Below are 24,635 nucleotides of genomic sequence, written 5' to 3' on the forward strand. Positions count from 1 at the left end.
GTCTAAAATCAGAGGCTTAAAAAGGAGGGGAACAAAACAAAAGCTCATACCTTCAGTTTATTGTCAAAATCTTCCATTGAATCAATCAATTTTCCAGGTTCCAGTTCCCCAAGTGGAAAAGGGTAATCTGTCCCCAAAATAACTTTGTCCTGGTAATAAAACAACATCTTGTACATTTTGTAGTAACATTAAAAAATATAGTTGCACGTGCTTTCTGCAATTTATAATAAATAACAGGAAATTACTTGTGAAGATCATCTTTGGGTTCCAACTTTAATTAGGAGAAAAAACAAAGCTTGAAAACAATGACTTAAGAGTTTATTGGGTGACTCTAAGTTTGAAAAAAGTACAGGTCATTTGCTAATTGTTTTTGTGGTGCCTAAATAAATTTTGGTGTATTTTTATTCCAATATGCGGAAAGTTTAAAATGCAAATCCCAGGCCCATGCATTGCTTGGGTGAATACAACACAAATGGTAACTTCCTGCTCAGATGGATTTTCTGTGCTCTGGTGCTGCCTTGAAATGTAAGAAAAAGGCACCTGTTGTTCTCCCTCACTGCTCATACTGCTTCTGCAAGGAGTTGGCTTAAAACATAGCGATTAATCTTGGTTACATGTTGCCATAATTAATTGGCCAATAAAGGACACACAGAATTCTTCCTTCTTCTCCCTTGACTTACTTTGTGGAAGTCCATAGTTTTTTTAAAAATGTCATTGTCTTTAACTGAGATTGAATATTACCTGTGCATTTGAAACACATATCTGAGAATACGAGTGATGTGATATGATTTGTTTCTTGAAAGCAAGTCAGTGAAAAGAAAATTCAATAAAAATCTGGATGCATCGTTCCTGTTTTCCGAGATGAAAAGAAATAGTCAGGTCCTCAATAGGTCCACATTGTTATAGGTTCATTTTCACACCGAGATGATATTTCCCCATTTTATCTGCCTTGGAGAGTGCATACTACCATCTCTCTTGATTTTATCAAAAGACTATTTTCCTTTAAGCTTCATCTCCTGGAGACTTGAATATTTTAAAATGACTGTTTTCATTAAAAATATATGTTTTTAAATGTCTCATGAATTTGAAGTCAAGCTCATGAATTTGGGGCACTTGCTATAACATTTGAACTCAGTTACCAGTACTGAAATAGAATGAAGAAAACATAATTCAGTTTTTTATGAAATGATTTGCTTTTCTTGTCAGATAAATTTTTTAAAATTTTTTAAATCTCCACTAGATGTCACCCAAGAGATAACAACCCATACTACATCCAAACAGAAGTACCCATTCTATTGTTCTGTCCTAGATTGTTGTGTTATGATTTATTACATAAGGCTTTCCATAAGTTTAGAAGAGGAATAGGAGAATTTATACCCTCTGTCTACTATATTAAGTTCTGAGTGTAGATTAAACAAAATATATTTGGATGTGTGTACTTTTAAGCCCTTAAATACATTATTTTATTTATAATATTCAAGCTGATACCAAGATGTTTTCTTCAGATACCAAATAAAAGTATGCAACATAAAAAACCCCAAAACAAATGAATGACCAATAAACATACTTGGTTTATATAAGAAAATGGATTTCAGTGTAAAGGAGATGGAAATCCAGTATTTGCCCAGCTGTTTATTAGTCAAGGTTAAGTAAGCCAGGAAGGTTTGTACATTCTTGTTTGTATCTCCTATATACCAAAGCAGAAAGAAATAATGCTCCTTCATTGGAATATATATTATTTCAGTTATATTTTTCTTCTCCTCTAAAGTGTTTCACAGCTAATCATGTGATCTATTCATTAGCAATAAAACTAAGAGCTGTGAATTAATAAGAAACATTTAGAAGCCCCGTTATTACTCTGCTACTTTTGACACTAGGCTACTAATTTATACTCTTTTGTACCCGTCTATAAAATGGGGATTGCAATACCTGGCTTGAGCAACCAGCCTTAGAGAAGTCCTGTGAAATCTCTGCGGATAAATAATACCCTTGGCATAACAGATGTATTATTATATTATTCCAAAGGATATCAACAAAGTCAGTTTTCCCTAGAGGACTTACAGTTCAATGCGTTAATTAGTGCATCTCTCCTTTTAGAAAGGTACATATGACCAATGATTAACCTCAGTGGGCCCTTCTACTCAGCATCACTTTTTTCATAGCAATAGGGACCCGAATCTTAAAATGAAAGAAAGGTGCATCAAGTGTAGGGTTGTTCTCTTGTATTAGTAAAAATTGCTTTTGCCTTGAATCTTACCTTCTTTTGTACTATCAGGACATATCTCAAAACAAAGCCCAGATTATTGTAGCCAGTTCAGCTCTATCTTCTGGCCAGAGGTTTTACCCTTGGATGACGGCTGCTGAGGGATCACCATGGGGAAGTTTTTGCAAAGATACACCGAATTATTTAATCGCCTGTCAACCCCATTCTTCACTTTTTATAGCCAGCATCATTAGGGATTTTGTGCTTTTTTATATTCACTTCATGCTACCTCATCATGGGGGGAGCAAAGGGCTGTAGAAAATTTGCAGACTTACAAAATTCTCTCAGAAATGTCTATTTCTGATTCCTTTACCTGGGATAGGCTCCAATTAACCTGCACCCCAAACGTAAGAAGGAATGAAGTTAAATGTACCTGACTCATCAGAGCTGTCACTGGATTTTAGTATTCATGAGCTCAAAGCCAACCCATTACTTTCTCATGCCAGGCAACGGCTGTTCCCTACGGACCTGAAGCCATGTCTAAGCACATCTTCACAGACACTGGTGCCCTGCCTGCACAGCTCTTAGTTATACTCTAGAGAGCTGGCCTATTTCAGACCTTCAGCTCATAAAGTTACAGAGTCATCCAATGCATGGCTGCACTGAAAACACTGAGATATTTGGCATCCAACTGAAACGATTCTACAATTCTATGAGTTTTTTTAGGCATTTGACTCTTGGAATGGTGTTATTTAAAATATCAACTTACTGGAAAAAAGAAGAGACATTTAAATCTTCATGGTCATAAAGTAAAGCTTGAAAATGTGATGTGAATTTTTTTTTCAAGGGTAAGATGCTTAGGCTATGAAAAAAAGAAAATGTAGTTTTCTTCAAGTTCTTTGGAGTGTTAAAAGCATTTAAGTTTTTGGGATCTGACTCATGACTTGTGGCTCTACCTTTTGTCTCATTGCTTGAGTTCAAAATACCGAAAGGAGAATTAAAGAAGACACCAACATCCCATGTAGTACACTGGTCAAATTTATGGCATTAAGAAACTTAATTTCAGAAGTAGGTATTGCTGAGTGACTTTCAAATTATTGAATTAGAATCCATAACCTCTCTCTCATCAAACAACTAAACTGCAGTCACAATGACTAATCATGATTAAGGGCCAGAATCTATGTGTCACGTCTTAGGAAGAAGCGTAGAGAACAAGAGTTTAAGCGTGGTGCAGCTTTCCCACAGCAACCATAGCTTAGAGCAGCCTTGAGAAGCAAAGCCAACTTGTTACTCTAAAGCAGAATTGCTATGAGACATCCTCTACAAGTTGTGCTTCTAATTTACCAAGGTCTTTCTAACAATGGCAAAACACGTCTCCTAGCATTCTAAAATGGGAAGAAAAAAAAAGAAACAAGCATGTGATCTTGTCTCCCTGGCAATAAAAAAGGAATCTGACCTTGACATGGCAGTTTAAAATTCAAGAACTAGACTTATCCCTCTATACTATAACTGCATGTAGAACAAGAATATACTTAGGATGAATGTGGTCGAAATTTGGGAAGACTTCTGAGACAAGGAGATAACTGGATGCAAGTGCTGAACTGTTAACTCCATAAGCCTTTGGGTGTCTTGCAAAATGGAAGTGCACATCACATCTGGTAACATTTTAAAATCTATTGTCGAAACTACTTAAAGCCACTTCATTACTGTAAACTACAATAAGATTTCAAATGTAATGCACAGTAAAATGTTCCGGGTTGTTGATGATGATTTATTTACCATTTAGAGGTTGGAGCCCCAGTATTTTGCTAGTATCCCATCTGGTGCCTGAAACTTCATCCATGACTCAGAGCTCTCCCCATCAGTATGGACTAGGGCTAGCACTGCCAACAAAAATCTCTAACATCTCTACGTGCGGAAGGAACTTGGCAAATGCCACCTGAGTTGCTACTCACTGACGTTATCAGAAATTTCCAATGTTAACAGCTTATTAGCAGGTTTTTTGACAAGTAAACTGACCTGCATTTTATCTTGTTTCTGATGGAATGAGGCTGCATAGTAGTTTAATTGCAATTTTTTGGGGGCTCCTGCCATAAATCTATTTCTGGTTCATGGTGGATTTAAGAAAGAGCTATTCTCTCTCCTTTCCTTAGAGCTGTAGTGTTACTGTACGTATACACACATATACACTTTACAAAACCTTTCCATAGTATTGTTTCAAGCTGTAGTTGTGCTATCACATTGTTGAATTTTTCATGAAACTTTAAATACAAAATTTTCCTAAAAGGCACAGGTACTGTAGCGGAGCTGCAGGCAGAAGTTCAGTCTCAAAGCTATAGAATTCCTGTGCAGCACAGACTGAAAACCCCTGGATTTGAAAGGGTTGAGACCTGGGCTCAGAGTATCACAATAAAGCAAGCAGTAGTTCTGCATTACAATTTTTGGATGGCCTAGGCAAGTCACTTCTGTACCAGTCCTAGTTCAGATTTATTGCAGTAACCTGTTCAGATTGTTAAAGGTGAAAATGGGAGATCAACAGTATCTTTTCTGTAGAGAGAAAGAAAACACTCAGCTTAGCTGTCTTTGTGAGCTTTGGTCATACAAAAGGCCCTGATGACCCTGACAGCCCTATATGTGAGAAGGTACCTCAAGAGCCTAGAAACCAACATAGAGGAAGCAGGAATACAGTTCTTGAGACAAGAAAGTCAACGTCAGAGCTTGATTTTCTGCTTTTTACATCTGGTGTACATCTGGCACACCTGTCAGCTGCAGGAACTCTGTGAGGTCCAGAGCACAAGACACAAATGTAAGTCTGTTGTTGATTTGTAGTGATCTATTGGAAGTTGGCATGAGTGATGCCATCTTCAACTCCTTCCTGAGCACTCACTAGTGAGAAGGAATTATTTGAATGTTTTGGGTTTTTTTTCTGTCTCATGCTGTAACTGAATTAAACAGGTTGCTGAACAAAAAAGATTTCTTTACTCTCCACTCCAACAATTAAAATATTTTTGCAGACCCATGGTGTTCAGTGTTCTCTCCAGGATCCTCACAAAAACTTTACTATTGACTTGTTTCTGCCCATAACTTCATTACTGGAAATTCAGTTTGATTTCTTCAAGTATACGCTTCAATTTGAAAATTAAGCGGTTTGAAAACGAGGTTCCAAATGAAGCAGTCTTTGCTTGCAGTTCCATCCTGAACAACCTTACACAAGCAAATAAGGTTGACAGTGCATGACTTCCTGGATTAAAACCACTATTCCAATAATGCCATATAGTAAAAACATTATTAACATGGCAGAAGCCCATCAGTTTATAATAGCTCAGATTCTGATTTTGCTTGGTCTGTAAATGCTGTCATCTTCTTTCTTTCTTCTTTTCTTCTCTTCTCCTTTTGCTATTTCAAAGAGAATTAAAGAACAACTCACCTGCTTCTGGAAGCATTAAAACTCACCTCTCCTATTACACTTGTTAGCAGCCTTAGTGCACCACGATCATGGACAAGAGAGTCTGTGTAAAATGAACCAAGGTATTTTCTTGGATCCACCTTATTATCAACTGCACACAAATCAGGGCGCACATTGAATCCGTGGGAAATTCGCCCCACTGTGTATGGAAAAGCTCCACCTGCAAGAAGAAATTTTTAGTAACAGAAGATGAAAATACGCAGGAGGAAAAAAGGCCCCATTATCAGCAGAGATCCCTAAGTTTTACCATCAGTTGTTTAGAAAGAAAGTGCTCTGCACCAGCAGTTTTTTATTCCTTCCCCTTCATTGGCTTCCTTCTCTATTTTCCCCACTTCTTCACTGCTGTGATGCCCAAATTCTTTCTGCTGCTTTCTTGTCCCTTTCTTGAAACCATCTCCTGTCTTCCTCTCCTCCTCATTTCTCTCAAAGGCTATTGTAACAGTTCAGACGCTGGCTGAAACAGACTAGAGAGTGTTCATACAAGCAGCCAACCTGCAGATCATCTTCTCTGGGGTAATCGTGCTCAGCTGGTGGCAGGCTTACAGTGGTCACCCTATTAGCTGGCATACCAGAAAACAGAATCGTAACATGCTCAACTAATGAGCAAGGTGCTTCACATGGTATCTTACCTCCGTGTGCAAAGCACACTTTCAGCTTAGGAAATTTTTCAAAAATGCCTCCCATAATCATGGAGCAAATGGCCATGGTTGTTTCTGCTGGCATGCCTAAGAACAAAAAAAAGAGCTTTATTTTATGAGAGTTCTATTCTTTATTTTCCCGTTTGAGTTTTAAATGTTATCTTAATTTTCTTCAATTAGCCTTGAGCCTACTGAAAAAATAATAGTTCCAGAGCAGCAGCCAAAGGTTATACATTATTTGTATTAGAGGAATACGGAGCTGAACACTAATTAACTGAAACGAGGACATGGGACTGGAAGCTAAGATCTGAATTCTAAACCCAGTTTTTATCTTACATCACTAGGACAGCTGACAGGCAGGCTGAGTATGTCCTGAACCACACAGTACAGGCTTGATTCCCCAGCTCTCCTAGCTCAACACAAGTCTGGAATAGGCCAGGTTCTCTTCTGACCTCTGCTTCTACGTTTCTTTTGTGTGAGCAGATATGTTGGTGGATGTTCCAACAAGATTTGGTGTTTAGTTATGACACAGTGGCAGTTCCTATAGTTTAGAAATAACCCCTCTCTCTCTTTGCCACTGGGCAGCTTGAATGCCCAGTGTCAGGAGTGTAACAAAAATTTAGATTCCTACATCAGGCCTCGGTTTCCAAGCACAACTAACTTATTTAGAACATCACATTATTTAGGCCCCTAACTTCAGACATTCAGCTTGAAATTAGGACCTGAGTTCCCCTCATCTGTGGGGGAAACAATACCTATCCAGCTGAAACGGCTGGCTTTCCCTAATGTTATACCATATACTCAGATGCAAATCCTCGTTAGGTTTAGTAGCAAAATCTTTTCATTATAATTTCTTAAGTAAACAAAATAATTTTAGTCTGTTTTTAAATCTGTGTGGTTGAGTCTGCTCTGATTAAGACTAAGATAATGCACTGGTGATCGGGACACTAAGATTTTCCAGTGTATATTGCAGCACAGATATGTATGTATTGTGCATGTTTCCCAGAAAACCTCTACTGGAAGCAGTGTAAAACCATGCAAAACTAAATGATGTAAACAGAATAAATGAAGATGGAATCAGGTCTAAACATTTCTAGGTAGCAGTATAATATACTTCCTGTTACTCAATGCTGTTCTGATTTACCTAGCAGATGGGAAAGAAAACAGAGGCTAGATAATTCCCTACATCTATGAGAAGCTTTCAAAGTACATTTTGTTTCAGCTATAGCTGGCGTGAACCCACATTTATTTCCTCTCTGATCAACCTATTTCTAGGAAATAATCCAAGAAATTCTAGGAAGTAATGTTTGGTTTTGCCTACTCCTTCCTTTATTCACTTTATTTTTGAGGAGCTCATTTCTGAGACAATTCACTTTTCCCTAGTCATCTGTTCTTTGCATTTAGGACTAAAGAGAATACTAGATTTGGTTGCTAGTCTGAATAATTTTAATTCTAGGTATTTAGAAGTTAGACAAACTAAACAAGCTTAAAACCAAATGACTGCTGAATTTACATAACAGACTTAATTGTAGTACTTGATTTAAGAAAAAATAGAAAAATCATCTAGTTTTTCTGCACCTTCATAACAATATTCCGGGGTATAATTCAGTGACAGTTCATAAATGTAGATTGAGCAAAGTAAATATACACTCACCTATTAGCCAGGGAAACCAATATTTGGACATCCTTCCATCTATCTGCATGTCCCAGGGATGCACAAAGAGACAGCAATTTAATTGTTCAGCAGCCTGCAGCAAAAAGAAGAAATCTAAATCTTGACTAATGATATCAAAATGCATCTTAGTTCTTCACTATGCTTTAAAGATTACCTGCAAATTGTACTGGGTGTTAGTATTACTAATAAGAACAGGCCCGGATGTAAGAACAATAAGCAGTAATTGGTTATATTTACTCCTCTGGGCCATATCCTGAAGTCCTTACTCAGTTTCAAAGTTCTTTTTGAGACTGCAAGGTTGGAAACACTGATGATAGTATCTTTTTAATAAACTGTTACTCAGATTAATGTGTTACAAAAATCCTTTTTTAGCTGTGTTCGTCAGTCCTCCTGCATTAAAACACTCAGTTCAAAGTAGCATTCTTTTGGTTTCATTACACTTATGAGGATGAATTCTCATAATGTTTTATAGAACAGTTTTAGGGTGGTTTTGCAGAACTGCTCCAGCTGCATTCAGGTATTTTCATTGCTGCTGCACTACATTTGTCCCATCTGGCCATCCGCCTGGCTTAAATGTAGTTAAACTATTCCTAGTTCACCCTAAGAGTTTGAAATTTAGCTGTACTCTGATCTATAGTCCATCTCCACTCAAGTATATTTATTTTTCCAAAACTACTGACATCTTTGGAAAGGAAAATAGAAGAACAATACAGGAGGCCAATTCTAACCAAGTTAACTCTGTGCTTAGATTTGAATATATAGTCATCAGAGTCATTCATATGCTTAACCAAAATTTAACAGCTTCGTTTTGTCAGATGTATTTCTAGACCTCCTCTTGTTGCTAAGGAGATTATCACACATTTGAAAAATTTGGGTTTATTTACCCTTACATGCATAAATAAAGCTGCAAGTTTTGGATTGTAGGGAGTAATTGCCATCTACATTTGTAAACTAAAAATAGAGATTCAACAGCTGGCTTAGTAAATTGAAAAAGTTCATTATCAAATATAACTAAATTTCAAAATCTTTATTATCAAGGGATGTTTCTAAAAGTGATAGAGGTTACTACCTGCATGCATTAAACATAAGCTGAAGAATGTGCAGTATAAGAGTGAGATCCCAGTATGAGAGAGGGATCTTAATACAAGGGAGACATGGAGGTACTGGAGAGAGCCCAAAGGTGATGAAGGGACTGGAGCATCTCTCGTACAACAAAATGCTGAGAGAGCTGCGACTGTTTAGCCTTGAGAAGAAAAGGCTCAGGGGGGATCTCATTGATGTATATAAGCACCTCAAGGGAGGGCGTAAAGAAGATGGAGCCACACTCCTTTCTGTGGCGCCCTGTGACAGGACTGGAGGCAATGGGCACAAACTGAAACACACAAAGTTCCTACTAGACATCAGGAAACACATTTGTGCCCTGAGGGTGACTGAACGCTGGCACAGGTTGCCCAGATAAGTTGTGGAGTTTCTGTCCTTGGAGAAATTGAAACACTATCTGGGCATGGTCCTGGGCATCTGGCTGCAGGTGGCCCTGCTTGAGCAAGGGGTTGGACCTGGTGACCTCTAGAGGTCCCTTCCAACCTCAGCCATGCTGTGGTTCTGTGAATGTGTGCATCTCCAGGAGTGAAAGTTGTGAACTGACTGCATATGGCCATAAAAACAAATAGTCCATATGCTGCACTAACAGAATTCTTGAATAAATTGAGCATTGGGAAAATAACCTCAAGCTGACAGCTGTATTAACCTGTGAAACAGATACAAAATGTGCACTGATTGAACCCCATTATTTAGACAAATGACCATCCTCACCTGGACCACAGGCTATTTAAGAAATGCAATCTATAAATTCTTTTCCTAATCAACACATTCAGTTTGGAACTTTTTGTCCCATTTGCATAATTCTGCATGGTACTTTGGCTCCATAGTTACCTCTGAAAATGTCAGCGAGTTTTATCAGTTATCTCAAGAGTACTGGACATACCGTGACCTGAACCCAAAAGCAAACAGTGCAGAAATTCTTTATTTGATACTGCACTTATCCTCACAAACTAAGAAGGCAACTGTACAGTGAGAACTCCTATAATAAAAAAGACTTTGTTATTCATTATTATGTTTTGGAATGTTTTATTTTCTATTATTGTCATTATATCCTATAATGAATTATCTAATTAACAATGAATCTGATCACTAAGCAGATTAGAAAAAGTTCAATTATTTTAATGTATCTATAAATTTAGTTGATGACTGAATATATTCCAAGATGTTTTTAGACAGAATTCTGTATCACAATTTCCTCAAATAAGGAAGGAAACATTTACTCACAGCATAAATATCATACAGTTCTGGTGCATTCAGGTCCCATTCATTGACATGAGATCCTATTTGCACTCCAGGAAATCCAAGTTCTTGCACGCAGCGATGCATTTCCTTCACAGCCAGGTCTGGAGCTTGCAAAGGTAACGTACCCAAGCCGATAAACCTCTTGGGGTACTTTTTTACTGTAGCAGCTAAGTCATTATTTAATATCTGGGCTAGATCTAAAGTATCCTGAGGTTTAGCCTGGTAAGATAGTAAGCAGAACAGTATATTGAAATGTAGTTCTCGAATGTTATCTCCTTTGGAAGATACTGGAGAAATGTCACTGCAAACAATTCAGAGACAGGGTTTGAAATGAAAATTTACTTTACAGATCTGAGTAGGTGGAATCCAGTAGGGCTATATTCTGCCTCACTTTAAAACCTCTGGGTGTAGTTCCCCTTCTGGCCTTGAATATTTTATCAACTGCTGTTGCCTTTCCGTAGGATGAATGTAATAAAGCCGAGGTTGCTGAGGCAGTTAAGTAGCTGGTCTTTTGTGTAAACCAGTCCTCTATTTTTGCTAATCCCAATGCAGAAACCTCAGCATACAGTTTTTAAACATGGCAATGAATATTTACTCTCCTGCTACTGAAGTTGAAGAGATAAAAATAAGAAATGAGAGATGCTGGAGCATGAAAATTCTACACTGAGAACTTGAGCAAACCTCTCTAATATTTAGAAGGAGGTAACAGTCTTAATTCTAATAAGTGAACTGCAATATCCATACAACCGGTTTCCCGATTTTGCCCCCACTATATATTTAATGAAAAATATTCCCCAAAATGCCAGAATAAAATTTTAAAGATAGGTCACCTAACAAGAAACTCTGAAGATCAGTGACACTGCTTATACACAGGCCTAACACAATGATTTTTAATATAGCTTATCTGTTTACGTATAACAACTTGACTTGTACACATATGAAAATAGTCAGACTGAGAATATATTCAGAACCGCATTTTACTAGGACTTACTAGACTGTTTCTATTTTTTTGATGCATTCAGGATCAAAATGCAGGGAACATATTAATTTAAATTTGCTGCTGAATTTTAAGATTCAAAGCATTCTAGGTCAATGAGTCCCATGCCACATTTAAAAATGGGACAAGACCCATTTTTTTTTTATGAGAAAATACTGATTGATGTCTAGCTTTCATGAAATCTGTACATTTGTATCTACCCACTAACCATGGATTCATGCTGTGTAAATCCTCTCTCTCTGTTTCCAGCAATCCCCATAAGGTCCCCAGAAGAAATCCTCTTGTCTCGCTCCCACCAAGTGTACTCCAGAGAGGAGCTTTGCCAGGACACCCCACTGGCTCTTCTGACACCTGGACTATATTTCGTCTTTCATTTTTTACAGCAGAACAATTCCCCATTTACTTCAGTGCTCCAGTGATTGCTTCAATCACCTCATTTATAGGAGGATGCATTTATTTTTAAAAATATTTGTAATTACAAAATAGGCTAGTAGAAACCTACCCAGTAGCTGAACATTACAGGGACTGTGGAAAGGACTTGGACTGTGACTCCTGAGTAAGAAAAAGCAGTTATTAATATTTCTCTTTTTTTTCTTTTTTTTTGGTAATATGCTAAAAGTAAGAAAGCACTTTGGTTTGAAAGGTCGAAGGTGAAAGGTTTAATACTAAAAAGGATTGATTTGACAGTGGTATGAATAATTTATTTTTATCATTAAGGATCGCAGTAATAAATTTTATAGTCTACCAGTTTATTAGGATTGGAATAATTTTGCTAAGTAGGAAGAAAAATAACACTTTCATACTCGTACTAGATTATTTGTGAATAATTTGTGTTTTGATTTTAGAAGTATATTTTAGTATGCATGTGTACAATTAATTAAAATAGCAACGTTACTCTCACATAAATAAATGGGACATTAAACCAACAGAATACAGTATCTGAAGTGTATTTTGGGGTCACCTTAACCATATTTATTTTATACATAAATAAATAAATAAATAACGTCAAAGATAAATAATGTTATCTTAACAATGGTTTTTAAACAATGTTTTCCTAAGTGTTCCCCCAAGCTATATTGTGCTGTTTCATTCATCCCGTGTCTGCACTACTGAGGTTGTAAGTGTAAGAAAATCTGCCTGGTTTTAGAAATAACTTTGATATTAGCAAAACAGAGAATTAAGACTATGTTGTTTGGTTTCTGTTCAAACACAAATCTATACCATAACTTTGTGTGTGACAAGTTACAGAAGTGAACACGACAAGCCTAGGAGATTAACAACAGAAGAAACAGTAATTAGGACGTCACTAAATTGTTACATGCAAAACTGTATCTTTTTCAATTTTAGGTCTGACTGTAATATTTATACATATATTCTGTCATGCCTAAAAAATTTTAACTTGGTTGTTAGGAATAAAGATACTCATGCAAAACATGGCAGAAAAAACACAGAAGAATTTCTTCTAAGACAATGGTCTTGCCAAAGCACTTGAATATTTAACAAAATTATTTATCCTCCTCAGCATTTTAAGTAGGAAATGAGAGGGAAAGCTGGCTCAGGCATCTTTCTTACAAGACCTATTAATATTTTGTGCAGCAGCAATGTTTTGGGGTTAAGGATTAGGTCTACAAAATTACATATACACTGAAGTACAGCCCAAGTTGTATTATCCCCCAATATGCTGGGGGACACTGAGAACATTCACTATGTTTTCCACAATCGGCATTTTATCTGGTTTCAATTCACTTTTACATTGCTGAGCAAATTTAAGATAAACCTTACAGGTAGATTTCTGAGCTGAACATCCCTAGAGACTAGTTTTAGGCAGAAGAATCAGCACAGAAAAACCTCTACTTTATACCCTCTTCAGAAGGTTTTACAAAGGGGAAAACAAAAAGAAAAGGCAGGTAGGATTAACTGAAAAATTTTTCTCCAACAAAATTGTGACGATTTGTGTCACAGAACTGTGATGTTAATTATCTTTAAAGGATGTTTCACTGAATTACTTTAATAGTTTGTTTTATGGAGTGCACCAAGACATAGGTTTGTATACCAAACAGAACTAGGACATGTGATTCTGTCATAAGATTATAAGAACTACTTTAGTCTCTTTGGTATATTGGCTACCATTTCATACTACTGGCAAGGTTTCTTGGGCATTGCTCCAACAAAGCCTTTTAGCAACCAAGCTGTAAGTTACCTCTCTGAGTTAATAATACCTTACAGTGACTGACATTAGTTTTGTTCAGCTTTCATCTTTGCATCTTTGTTCCAAAATTCTGCCGTGTTTGGAGGTTAAATTTTTACGTATAATCTATTTGGGCCTGTGTTACAGAAAACTAAGCAGCTACAGATCTGCAAACTGAAAAAGAATAAATGTGCCCCATAGTCTTTATCATTAGTTGAACAGTAAGAATGAAAAACACCAAGACTTTTTTTTTCCTCTTAATTGGCTGATGCCTGCATCTCTGGAGTACTGTAATAAAAGGGAACATTTTTATAGCAGAAGTCACCAGATGGTGCTGTAACACACAGTTTCAGGTTTTTGGGTTTTGTTTTTTTTTTAACGACGTGAGCCCTGTTTAGTTTGTGGAGAAATATTGTAGTGTAGGCTTTATAGTACATTCTCTTTTCTAGAGAGCTGTTAAAAAAAAAAACAATAAGGAAAAAAATTGCTCCTATGTTTTCCCTTTGTCTACAGCAAATAGATGGGGTGGAATTGTTTTGTAGAAATTTGCCACTGAGGGAAATATCTGAAAGGGAAAGATGCCCAAAAGGCTATTTATGATCCACACTGTGGTCGAATGATGTGGTAATCTTCCAAATCCCTGAGCTAACTCAGAGAATGATTACAGCCTAGTCAAGGCAGCGTATTTCAGAGAGGGTTGCAAAGACATTCTAGCACTCCCATTGAATGTCTAATGGCTGGAGTTTGAAATACTGCTTCTCAAGGGTGAAAACAAGGTTGTGTAAAATCATCTAAATTGTGTTTACATAAATTGGCCACCAGCCCCTGAACTCCCTGGTAGGCCTATGTTATATATTGCAGTAAACCTCCGTAAGGAGAATGACTCAAAGTATCTCCTAACATGCTGTCTCATTACAGAAGGAAACAATAATCATAAAGACGCTACTTATAAAATATCTGCTTTTTAGAGAAATTCAGCTGTTTATGTCTTACGACAAGTGGGAGAAGATATTCAAGTTGTGTCTACTGAGAAACTGATGTAGGAATTAGTCAGACCTCAATCTAAGAAAAAATAATCTTTAGCAACATAATACTTCTCTCCCAAAAACAATTGGGAATTATAGAGTTAATAAGAATTAACAAAAAGAACTGATCAAATGAAAAGTTCCTTCTCTCACGCCCAGTCTCCCATCTTACAAACCTTATTTAGTGGCATGTAAGTAACTTGACGGAAAATACATTTACAGATTTGGCATCTGGTTAAGTTTCTTTCTAAATCAGGAAAATTCTCTTTTCTAAGAAAGTAATTGTACCAGTTCTCAAGGCTCAGAGTCCTCTGGCAATAATACAGAATGAAGTTGCCACATCTAAGCAGAAAAAAAAATATTAGAAAAGGAAACAAACATACAAAAAATCCTATGAATAAAGAGAATAATTTTAACATTTGGAACAAAAATGATAGGGCTACCCCTTTATGTAAAACACTTCTATAGCTGGAATGTATGTTGCTTTTTCAAATCCAGCATCAGCCATCCTTACTTCCATAAAATTGTTCCTTACTGCCTTAAAATTCCCACCAAAATTAATAAACCCATGTCAGAAATAAATTGCTACTGAAAATGAGAAAAGTTATGGGAACATGTCCCCTCTGAGTCTGAGTATAAAGCATATCGGTTTTCACTGATTTTCAACAGATTTAAACTAACGAATCAGCATGCTAAACCTTTTCATTTTGGTATTGTTATTGAGTGCTTTCAGAAACACTAACAGAGAAGTTGCTGTTATTCTAAATGAGACACAATGATTTCAATTCCTTCATGGAGGTACCTGATAGATCCATCTCTTTAATCCGTACTTCTGGATCCCAGCAGTTCTCCTGAATAACTCTAAAAACCTTTCCATCCTTCATCATCTTTGCCTGTCCCTGTGAAATGACATTTTCATATATTATAAATGTGACAAAGTACTTCATATTAATTTATAGTCACTAGAGTATATTGTGCTCCCCACAGAAATTCAGTGACAGATTTTTGTTCTTATTTTTATTCAGTAGGTATTTTTAATCAAAGACTATTTTAAAATAGTCATTAATAAACCAGTCATTTATAGTTCAGATTTAATTCTTCATAATTAAAAAATGTGCTTTCCTTTGCAACATATATCACTCTATATTTGTCTGGAGAAGATATCAGGTACCTTAATCGAAGTTTATCCTCAAATCAAATTCTGACCTCAAAACAATGCTCTAATTAAATCTAATTAAATTTCCCCTTGGGTATATGCATGTTCTTTTAAAGTCAATATCATTACAATGATTCTAGTAACTACAGAAATAATTGTGCAACTCTGCTAATTTCATGTCAGTTGTTCCATCACCAGCAATACTGAGACAAAAGGAGACCCATTATGTTGTCTTCAGAATGTATTTTTGCCCTAGGAAAAACAAAATTGAAGAATTTGGGGAAAAAAAACCCCAAACAAAACATAAATGCAGTTTATAACCATTACCTGAATTACTGTGATACCTTCTTCAGATGCCACCAAATCCTAAACTTCCAGAGTTCAAAACATTAGCAAGGTAATGAAATGCGACACTGTTTCTTTAGCTATGAACATGGAAACTTGCTTTTTCAACTTAATTTTTGGTTGATTTGTCTATTGTCCAAACAGACTGAGAGTAGTCACAGTGTCATCACATTCAGCAAAGTAAGTTTGTCACAGTTGTAGGTATCCACATGCTTTTATGGACTTGTAAAGACAGACAGAACAGTCTTTCCGTTGGCTTATGCTTGCCCAGAGTGATGAGACACAATTCACCAATACCTGCAAGGCCTCAGTATTTCCTGGTCACTTGAAGCTGCTCTAGGGTACGAATGGGAATGGATGAAAGTCAGAAGATCCACATGACTCTGTGTATTTGGGATGGGTAAGCGTGGCCATGCAGCAGATGTATGGGACAGAGAGAATACACTGAATCTGCAGTTGAAAATTTAAAACCACATGAGAAAACACAGCAGCTCTTCCTTCACCTTCACAGTAAATGGAAGCTAAGGGCAGGGCAGTCTTTTGACCCTTCTGGAAGGGGAATTCTGTCTCTCCAAAGGCCACTTTATTTTTCCCCATGAAACTGGTTTATTTAGGATCCTGTCTATTTTTCCAAATAAAAACACTGTTAAATCAGAATATTTGCTACTGGTATGCTAAAACAGAAATAACAAAATTTCACTGCTTCTCACAGAGCTGGGTTTCTGTCCCCTCCTTCTGAGAAGCCATACTGTTCTTAATCTTGAATTTGTTATTAACTTCATACATCATCCACAAATATACTGCCCTAATGAATATTTTAAAGGTTGCTTCAAAAAATCTAACTGTGCTGCATGGGCAAACTGTCAGGTTACTTGTTAGCCGGATCACAGGTTGTGAAAATTACTTGAAAAGTTACAGTCAGTAATAACAACTACATAGTCCTGATTCTCTGATAAAAACACTTCAGATTCTTATAAAATGGATTTTCCAACATGACAGAAAGGTTTACTCTAGCCATACATTCCAATACACCAAAAAAGATCAACATGTTGCTGCAGATTGCCTAATTAACAGAAAAGTACTTAGTGTGTGAGTAAAGAAAGAGTAGAACTGAGCATTTCATCACATACAAATAGACCGTGTGGACTTTACTAATTACCACTGGGAGCATTTCTGTGAACACATGACTTAATTCTTTCCTCAGACATAGCTAAGGCATAGCAACTGACCTGCTCATATGTATTTTCTTCAGGTAACATTGACAAAAGTATGAGATAGATTGTAATTTTACTAGGAACTTTGACAGTGCTCATACCTAAATGCCAACATAAACCTGCAACAGGGCTTGCAGTATGGGAAAGGTTTCTAATTTCCATGTGCTCTTCTCACTGAAGAATTAGTTGAACAGTCTGTGATTTTATTTGCATTAACTGATTCTTTGTGAATACGCTACAGGTCAGGGCTGAGCTCACAGCATTGTATGTTGACAACAGACTCAATTATGCAGGAAAGCATAAAAGATCCATGTTTGTGCATGTAGGGATAGGAAGATTAGGTCCAGCAATACTGTGACTGGAAAATGAGTTGTATTGCTACAGTCTCTAGACACTGCCACTAATCTGCATCTGATATTTTTAAACTGTGAAATAACTCAACCACCTCAGCTGGGAAACAATTTTCAGAGTTTATTCCAGTAGTAAGAATGAAACATGAATCAGGAAAATTTTTTTCAGGTTCTAAAGCAATGGATGCAGTGCTGCCAATATAAAAGACGTGAGATTTTTATTTGCAAAGTTAACACAATTTTCTAAGGGCATAGTGGAAGAATTCCACCATTCCATTCTGTTCTGTTCTGTCTCATTCTAAACATTATCTCATATTTAAGGCTTTAATTAATTTATGTGGAAATTAAGAGAGAGAGATTTAAGTCCAGCAGGCTGATTTGGTTCAGCAAGCTACATTTAAAATTATCTCATCACTAAACTACTCAAGTCACATCCCAAATTGCAGTTCTTTAAAAATACTTGTAATTATCTTCTTCCAGTTTGACCCCGATGCTTCTTCACAGAATGATATGAGAAGCTTTTGCCTTTTTTTTTTTTTTTAAAAATCTTAAGAGTTAACTTCCCCAGGAGTTAACACATCTGAACAGGATTTTATTTTGCCGTGCAATTTTTCATGCAACATTTTCGGACAGAAGTAGGCTACACAGAATTCTTTGCAGAGTATATAAGGCTATTACTAACTTGCCACAAAGTTCCTCTGTAAACTATTTTTAGCAAGGAATTTTAGCATCAGACCTGTAACAAACAGCTAAGCTGCTAAAAATGTCTGCAACAATTCTCTCCTTCCTGCACGTACCACGTGGCTCAGAAGCTGTGCCATCCACACTTTGGTTCAGCTGATCGTCGCTCCTATGCCTGCTTAGACTCAGATCTGAAATTATAGCATAATATTTGTTTCTTACTTATTCTCAGTCCCAACCTTCATACTGTAGTCTTTTTCCATAAATGGCTGTTAGGTGTTTGACAGCACAGCCTTGCATGTTATAGAATGACAAAAGTGTGTATATCATTAGGCTGCAATAGATAGACACATTTAATCAGTTTTTTCAGTTAACACAAGCATATATATGATCACAAAGAAGCATGATTTTGCAAAGTTACAAGGGGATGAAGGGAAGTGTAGTTGCACTGAAATTAACAGGCATTTTATATATAACTACGTTGGTTACCTGGAAGATGCAAGTCTTGCTTCTCTAAAGACAATAAAAGTTGAATTCTCTACAGAGAATGACTGAATTAGCCAAGTCACAAAATGAAACAATGAAGAAGATGGGGTACTGTTTTCTTTACATGGTTACACAAACAGGGAGAGACACTGCCACCCTGAAGATCCTAAGTACTAAATCTTTCTATTACTTATCCCTCTACTTGTCAGTACAGAACTCCTATATCGAGATCATGTCTGAATTTTGGAAGATAGAGGCAGATTAACCCTTGTAAAGCCAGTTGTGCACAGGGCATGTCCTTACATAACACAGCGGTGTGGAGCCAGTTGTTCGCACTCTTCACGTGCTTGAGGCAGGCTGTGTGCTGACACTGTTGAGCTATTCATGCTCCTAATGTTGCATGTTTTGTCTTGCAGTTTCCTATACCCACATTGTTCTTTCTGCTCTTATTTATGCAACCCCTGTTGTCTTCGTATCATTTCCTTAATTCTCTGGCTAATACCCTGCATTGCTTTTACCTCTTCCGTGCAACTCATAGTATTCCTGTGGTAGGCAATTACAGATAAAGTTTTAAAGGTTAGGACAGGTACATATGAAGCAAGGTGGAAAGTGAACTGAGGTCTCCTGAGGTCTCTTTTTAATGCCATCTTCCTCATCTCCCTCTTTTCAGAGGCCAGTGCCATTTGCAGTGACAGGATTTCCAAAAGATTCCCAGGAGTGAGTTGCTGACAAGTCACAGGAGGAAGCTGTTTTCCTGCGATGATGTTTGAGACAGACAGCAGTATCTGACTACCAAAGTTATTACATCGCAACAGAGGTAACATCTTTAAAACTAGCTAACTGGTACAGCTAACCTATGCAGTAATGTACAAAGGGAATTATTTTTTTGTACCAGCCTTACCTCACTTGGCTCCTTGTGCCCTCCTGTAAAAAGAGCGCTAATACTGGTAATGTTTTAATGCTCTTATCGAGAGAGAAACTGCTGCATTTCGACCTTGCTTTCAGAAGTTTTTTGTTGTTGTGTCACTGAAGTTACTGCTGATTTGCTCTACTCCGAGTGAGATCATAATCAAGCCTTTAAGAAACCAGTTCTGTCCCCAGCAGAGTGAACACATGTATCTGCTAACTTCAGTACCAGCAAGTTGGATTCTGAATGTTAGCACAGACTCGTGGCACCTGGAGACAGGCTGTTCCAGCTGCACTAGTGTAGCTCAGAAGTGCCCTTGCAAAGTTAATAGAGTGGACGGTGATAAAAAGAGGTAAAATCAGATCCAGTCTGCCTTTCACTTGCCAATAAATGTCCTGCTCCTACTTTTCTACACAATGGTCCTAAAATCTAAGGATTGTCCTTGTCATTCCGCTACTTCTTCTCCTTGTCATGAAGTTGTACAAGTTGCATGAAGTTCCCTTTTCAATCAGATATGAAGACATGTTCATATTTGCATTCTTCAACTTTTATTAAAATACCAGTTCCTTCTGGTTTTGCTTCTTATACAGATGACTGCATCTAACTAAAAAAATCTATATATAATCTGCTAATCTATCTTATTGAAAAGAATTCCTTAGAATTGGACATAGCCAATCTTGTTGCCACTTTGCTTTTTAAAAGATTCACTGCGAGTCTGTATTCGTGACACAGCAACACAAGATCAGCTTAGAGCACCAAACAGCCCAAACCTTGCAGTGATGATCCAGCTGTACCCATCCACCATATCCGTACCTCTGTGAAAGACAGAAGAAAAACCCAGGGCTAGTTAGCAGTCTGCAATAGTAACAAAAAAATCAGTTCTTACAACCCAGCAGTACATCATACAGAAGAAACACATGTGCTCAGTTTTGAGTCTCTGAGTAGCCCCACTAATTTCAGCAGAAGTGCTGAAGTTTGACTAGACCAGACTAATGATGTTCGTAGATCTGAACCTTCAGCTCCCAGTTCAACAACATTTTTAAGTCCTACAGCTGATTCTGGAGTGCTTAAAGTTGCTTACTATACTGAGGTTCTATCTGGAATGATTTTAACATAGAACAAATTAAATCAAGCATTTGGCAATATGAAAATGGAGCTGACAATTTTCCAATCTGTGATCAGTTAATCATTAGCACAAAGATGTATTGATTCCCCTTTTCAGCTTCCATGATTCAGCAGCAGGACTGAAGGTCAGTCTCTTGTCTATTAATATTTAAACAGCCAAGAGAAGCTAAAAAGGAGAAGCTTAGATGCTCATTAATTCTTCCAGAAAGATTCAAAATTGTTTATTAAAAAACCAAAACCTGTAGAAGATAATGATTTCCTTTTACTTTCATAATCAGATTAGAAATAAATGAAATCTTGAAATATCATAATAGACTGAAAACAATGCTCAGAATTCCCGTTTATCTGCAGAGAAGCATTTCAGAGGAAACTCCATAAAAGCAGGCATTTCTTTCACTGAAGAGTAAAGAATTTAAATATAGTCCTGAATTTCCTGTGATAACAAATCATTACCTAACACCGCAATGAGCTTTCCTAACACAGGCACGCAGAGCCAAGCCTTTGGACTTCAGCCAGTCAGAGATGCTAACGGCTAAAGCTATTAATGTTTTATTTACCTACATTTAGTTGTGTAGCTATGTGTATTTTATTTAAATTTATAAATTTACAGGTATATATATTTAATACTGAAATTCAGTGAAAATTTTTCTGAGTAACACCTAAGGAGAACCTTAAGTTTTCACTAGCTGCATGCTAACTGCAACTGAGCTGTGCAGAAAATGAGTTCCTTAAAAGTGCTAAAGGAGCATTTAGGCAACAAACTCACTGGCCTGTTTTTGAATTTACTTTCTTCTTTATTCCCCTCAGTTACTAGCTGGATATATTCTCAGTCCTTATTTCATTTATTTCTATGAATTTTTATACTTTTTATGGGTCCCTAAGCTCTTAAATAAGTATCTCGACCACAAAATATTCCAGACTCAAGGTTCAGCATTTACAAGGCTGCAAAAAAGAAATCGAAGTTTAGCACTGTGCGTGCATGTGAGGGTTGCCTCGCTGGTTTGCCACGCATGAGATGTAGAGAACTATGGTAATGGCCTGAATTTTCAGAGGACTCTAGGGAGTTCGGAGAGTTGTTTTCTATTCTAAGCCATTGCACTGCTCAGTCTTCAGAACAGAGTTAAAAAAAACGTAGCAGGTGGAAATTAACTTGCAAAAGTTTGGTCTTTGCCTCTTTATCAATGCTTAAAGAAAGGTACCACCGGCCTACAGGGTCTAACAGCCGTGAATTCAGTACTGATGTACATCCATGAACGTCAAGGGATTCTTGGGGTGATTTTATCTCAGTGAATTTACTGCCCTTTTAAAGTACATAAAGACCAAAAAAATCATGTAAAAACAGAATGAAGGAATTTTATAGGTGTTTTTATAGGAACATTGCACAAACAAGGACAACAAGCAAGAGTAACCTGCCTTTATAGTCTGGATATTTAAACTCCTATCCATTTAAAACAGAAATACTTGTTCTAAAAAAATCTGTCATCTCACCTGCATTATCCAGTGTATTGCATGTTTTTCACTGAGGATTTTTTTTCTATTACAAATACAAAGTTCAAACAGATGTTAAAAAAGACCTTCCCAGGAAAATAAGGAAACAAACACTCAATTCCAGGAGCTTTTATGCATAATGGTGCTATTTTTCACTACCGATGGAGAAATAATCCTATGCATGTTCTTAACAACAGGTTTTCACATGACTTTTTTTCTAATATGCCATTTATATTTTCCAGCTGCTTTCTGGCTAATATCAAACTGATACTGGACTGTGATGTTCAAAAGCATAGAAACACAGAGCCAATACACAAGAAACGCCTGAGAATTTGCCATCATCAACCTCAAAACAATTAGGTGAAAGAAGAGTACAGCGCAAAGAAGAGCTTCCGTTAGTGTGTAGAATGCCACAGCTCATGGCTGAAATATTGGTATTCTTTTGTTGTCAAAGACAGGCAGAATGAAATCAAATGGTTCCACATTACTGTCAGACAGAGGGAATATTCATTCAAACTACCACACAAAATTACAATAACGAAAGACACTACAACGCAGATCTTCTCGTTTGTACCCTGAATTTTTATAATGAATTGAAATATTAACGAGTTATAAAAATTATAATTATTTAGGCAATAACTCTAAGGCCTAGTTCAGAATGAGACGACTACATGGATTTTTATTATCCGAAATAAGAAAAGGATTAGATTTATTACATGTAAACCTGAATGACACTTCCCAGTCTCACGTACTTTTAATTTTCATGAAAATTATTACTGACAAGAATGAATTTACCTTATTTAATAATAATAATAATAATAATAATACACAAATATTCAAAGTTAATACAAGTTGACTTATAGCTTCAGCATTCTGACAACTGAGAATCTGTATTTTCAATACAAATACGGTACTTCTTTCCAGTAACTGAAAAAGTTTAGTAAAATTATCATCATCATCATCAATTAACTGTACATAGAGTGACGCCACTCCTGTTGAGGTTAATGACTTTCATGCCTGTGGGTATAAGTTCTGAATGACTTTTGTCTTCAGAAACATTAATCTTGTCTAATAGTTGCTTATTCCTCTTATTTAAAATAAAAGTGAATACTATTTGGGAACCCAACAGCTCTGGTTTTATCAAGAAAGTCAAATTTTCAGCTCATCATTTGACAAATTTAGGTCTCATAAAAATACAGGCAGAAATATAAGAATTGCTTCAGACTAAATAAAAAGTAGGGAACAGAGCCCCATTTCTCATTCTTTTCTGACTGGAACTCATGCTGTGAAAAGTAAGGCAATACAAATATCTTCTATCTGAAAAAAAAATCAGATTAGACAAATCCCTAGAGATATTTATAACGGAACCTTTCATTCATTGTTCTGTCAAAAATTACATTGGTAGAAATGGCTGCTGCTAACATAAGGCGCTGAATATCTAAGCTCTTATTACCTTTTTAAGGTCAGGCCATTCCTTAGGTAGAATGTGGCTATGAATATCAATTTTCATTTCTGAAGTACCAAAGGAGAAGTAATCCTTCAATGTTTTCTGTGTAACTGCAACTATCCTTCCTGCCCCTGGTTCACCAGGTTATTAACTTTGCCTGCTGGTCAGATCCACCTGCTGCCGTATCGGGAGAGCTGGGTACAGTGGCCAACCAGGGAGCCCAAATCCCAGAGGAGTGGCTCTCCAAAAGAACAAAGGCTCCTAGCAGAAAGTTCCTGTTAATGCATAAGCTACAGTTCACTGAGGGCAAAAAGAAAATCTATGTTTACAGTGGCACAAGGAAGGGATTTATTTTACATCGAGTCTAAAGTGGAAACTTGTTTACAGTTGAAAATCATTCAATCAAACTGAATTACAGTAAATGTATTAAACATGCTGACTTGAACTTCCTCCTTTCTCCCTCTTAGATTCTGAAACAATTTGCAGAGAGCATATAATATATCCTTGGTCATACCTCCTCATCTACTCTCTTTTCTTTCTTTTGCATTTTCTTTAAAGTTATGTAAAAAAAATCATAGAAGTATTGAAATGTGGCCAAGTCCATGGACTGCACTTTATTTTCCGCTTCTCATTATTGGTTCACTTAGAATATTTACACATGCTACTGCATGCTGGGGCTTACAGCCTTTCAAGCTTGCTCAAGATCTGGCAGGAGAATGACACAAATAACTTTAGTAATTAATGCTAGCGAAGTTCACTAGTTAATGCGGCAAACAGCTTCTGCTTCCTAAGTTAAGCCTAACTGGAGCTAGCTCAGATGTTCACTGAAACTACATCTCATGCTTTATCCTTTACTCAATTCACCCCTGCCTTTTACTTTGTTGTATTGTAATCTGTAATT

The 24,635-nt window shown here is 36.8% G+C and overlaps 1 protein-coding gene across 1 annotated transcript; it reads right to left on the reverse strand.

Annotated features, from left to right (window-relative positions):
• Nucleotides 1-50: 50 nt before the first annotated feature.
• Nucleotides 51-23,797, reverse strand: ACMSD (aminocarboxymuconate semialdehyde decarboxylase; the record flags this gene model as incomplete). Its single annotated transcript, XM_009869273.1, has 9 exons — nt 23,741-23,797; nt 20,445-20,489; nt 15,338-15,434; nt 11,825-11,874; nt 10,308-10,544; nt 7,962-8,055; nt 6,299-6,394; nt 5,657-5,829; nt 51-149 (listed from the first exon to the last, which is right to left on the reverse strand). Coding segments are annotated over exons 1-9 (948 nt in total), but the record flags the coding sequence as incomplete, so codon positions are not given.
• Nucleotides 23,798-24,635: the final 838 nt, after the last annotated feature.

Source organism: Apaloderma vittatum, unplaced genomic scaffold, assembly GCF_000703405.1.
Source record: "Apaloderma vittatum isolate BGI_N311 unplaced genomic scaffold, ASM70340v1 scaffold22055, whole genome shotgun sequence".
Taxonomy (NCBI): domain Eukaryota; kingdom Metazoa; phylum Chordata; class Aves; order Trogoniformes; family Trogonidae; genus Apaloderma; species Apaloderma vittatum.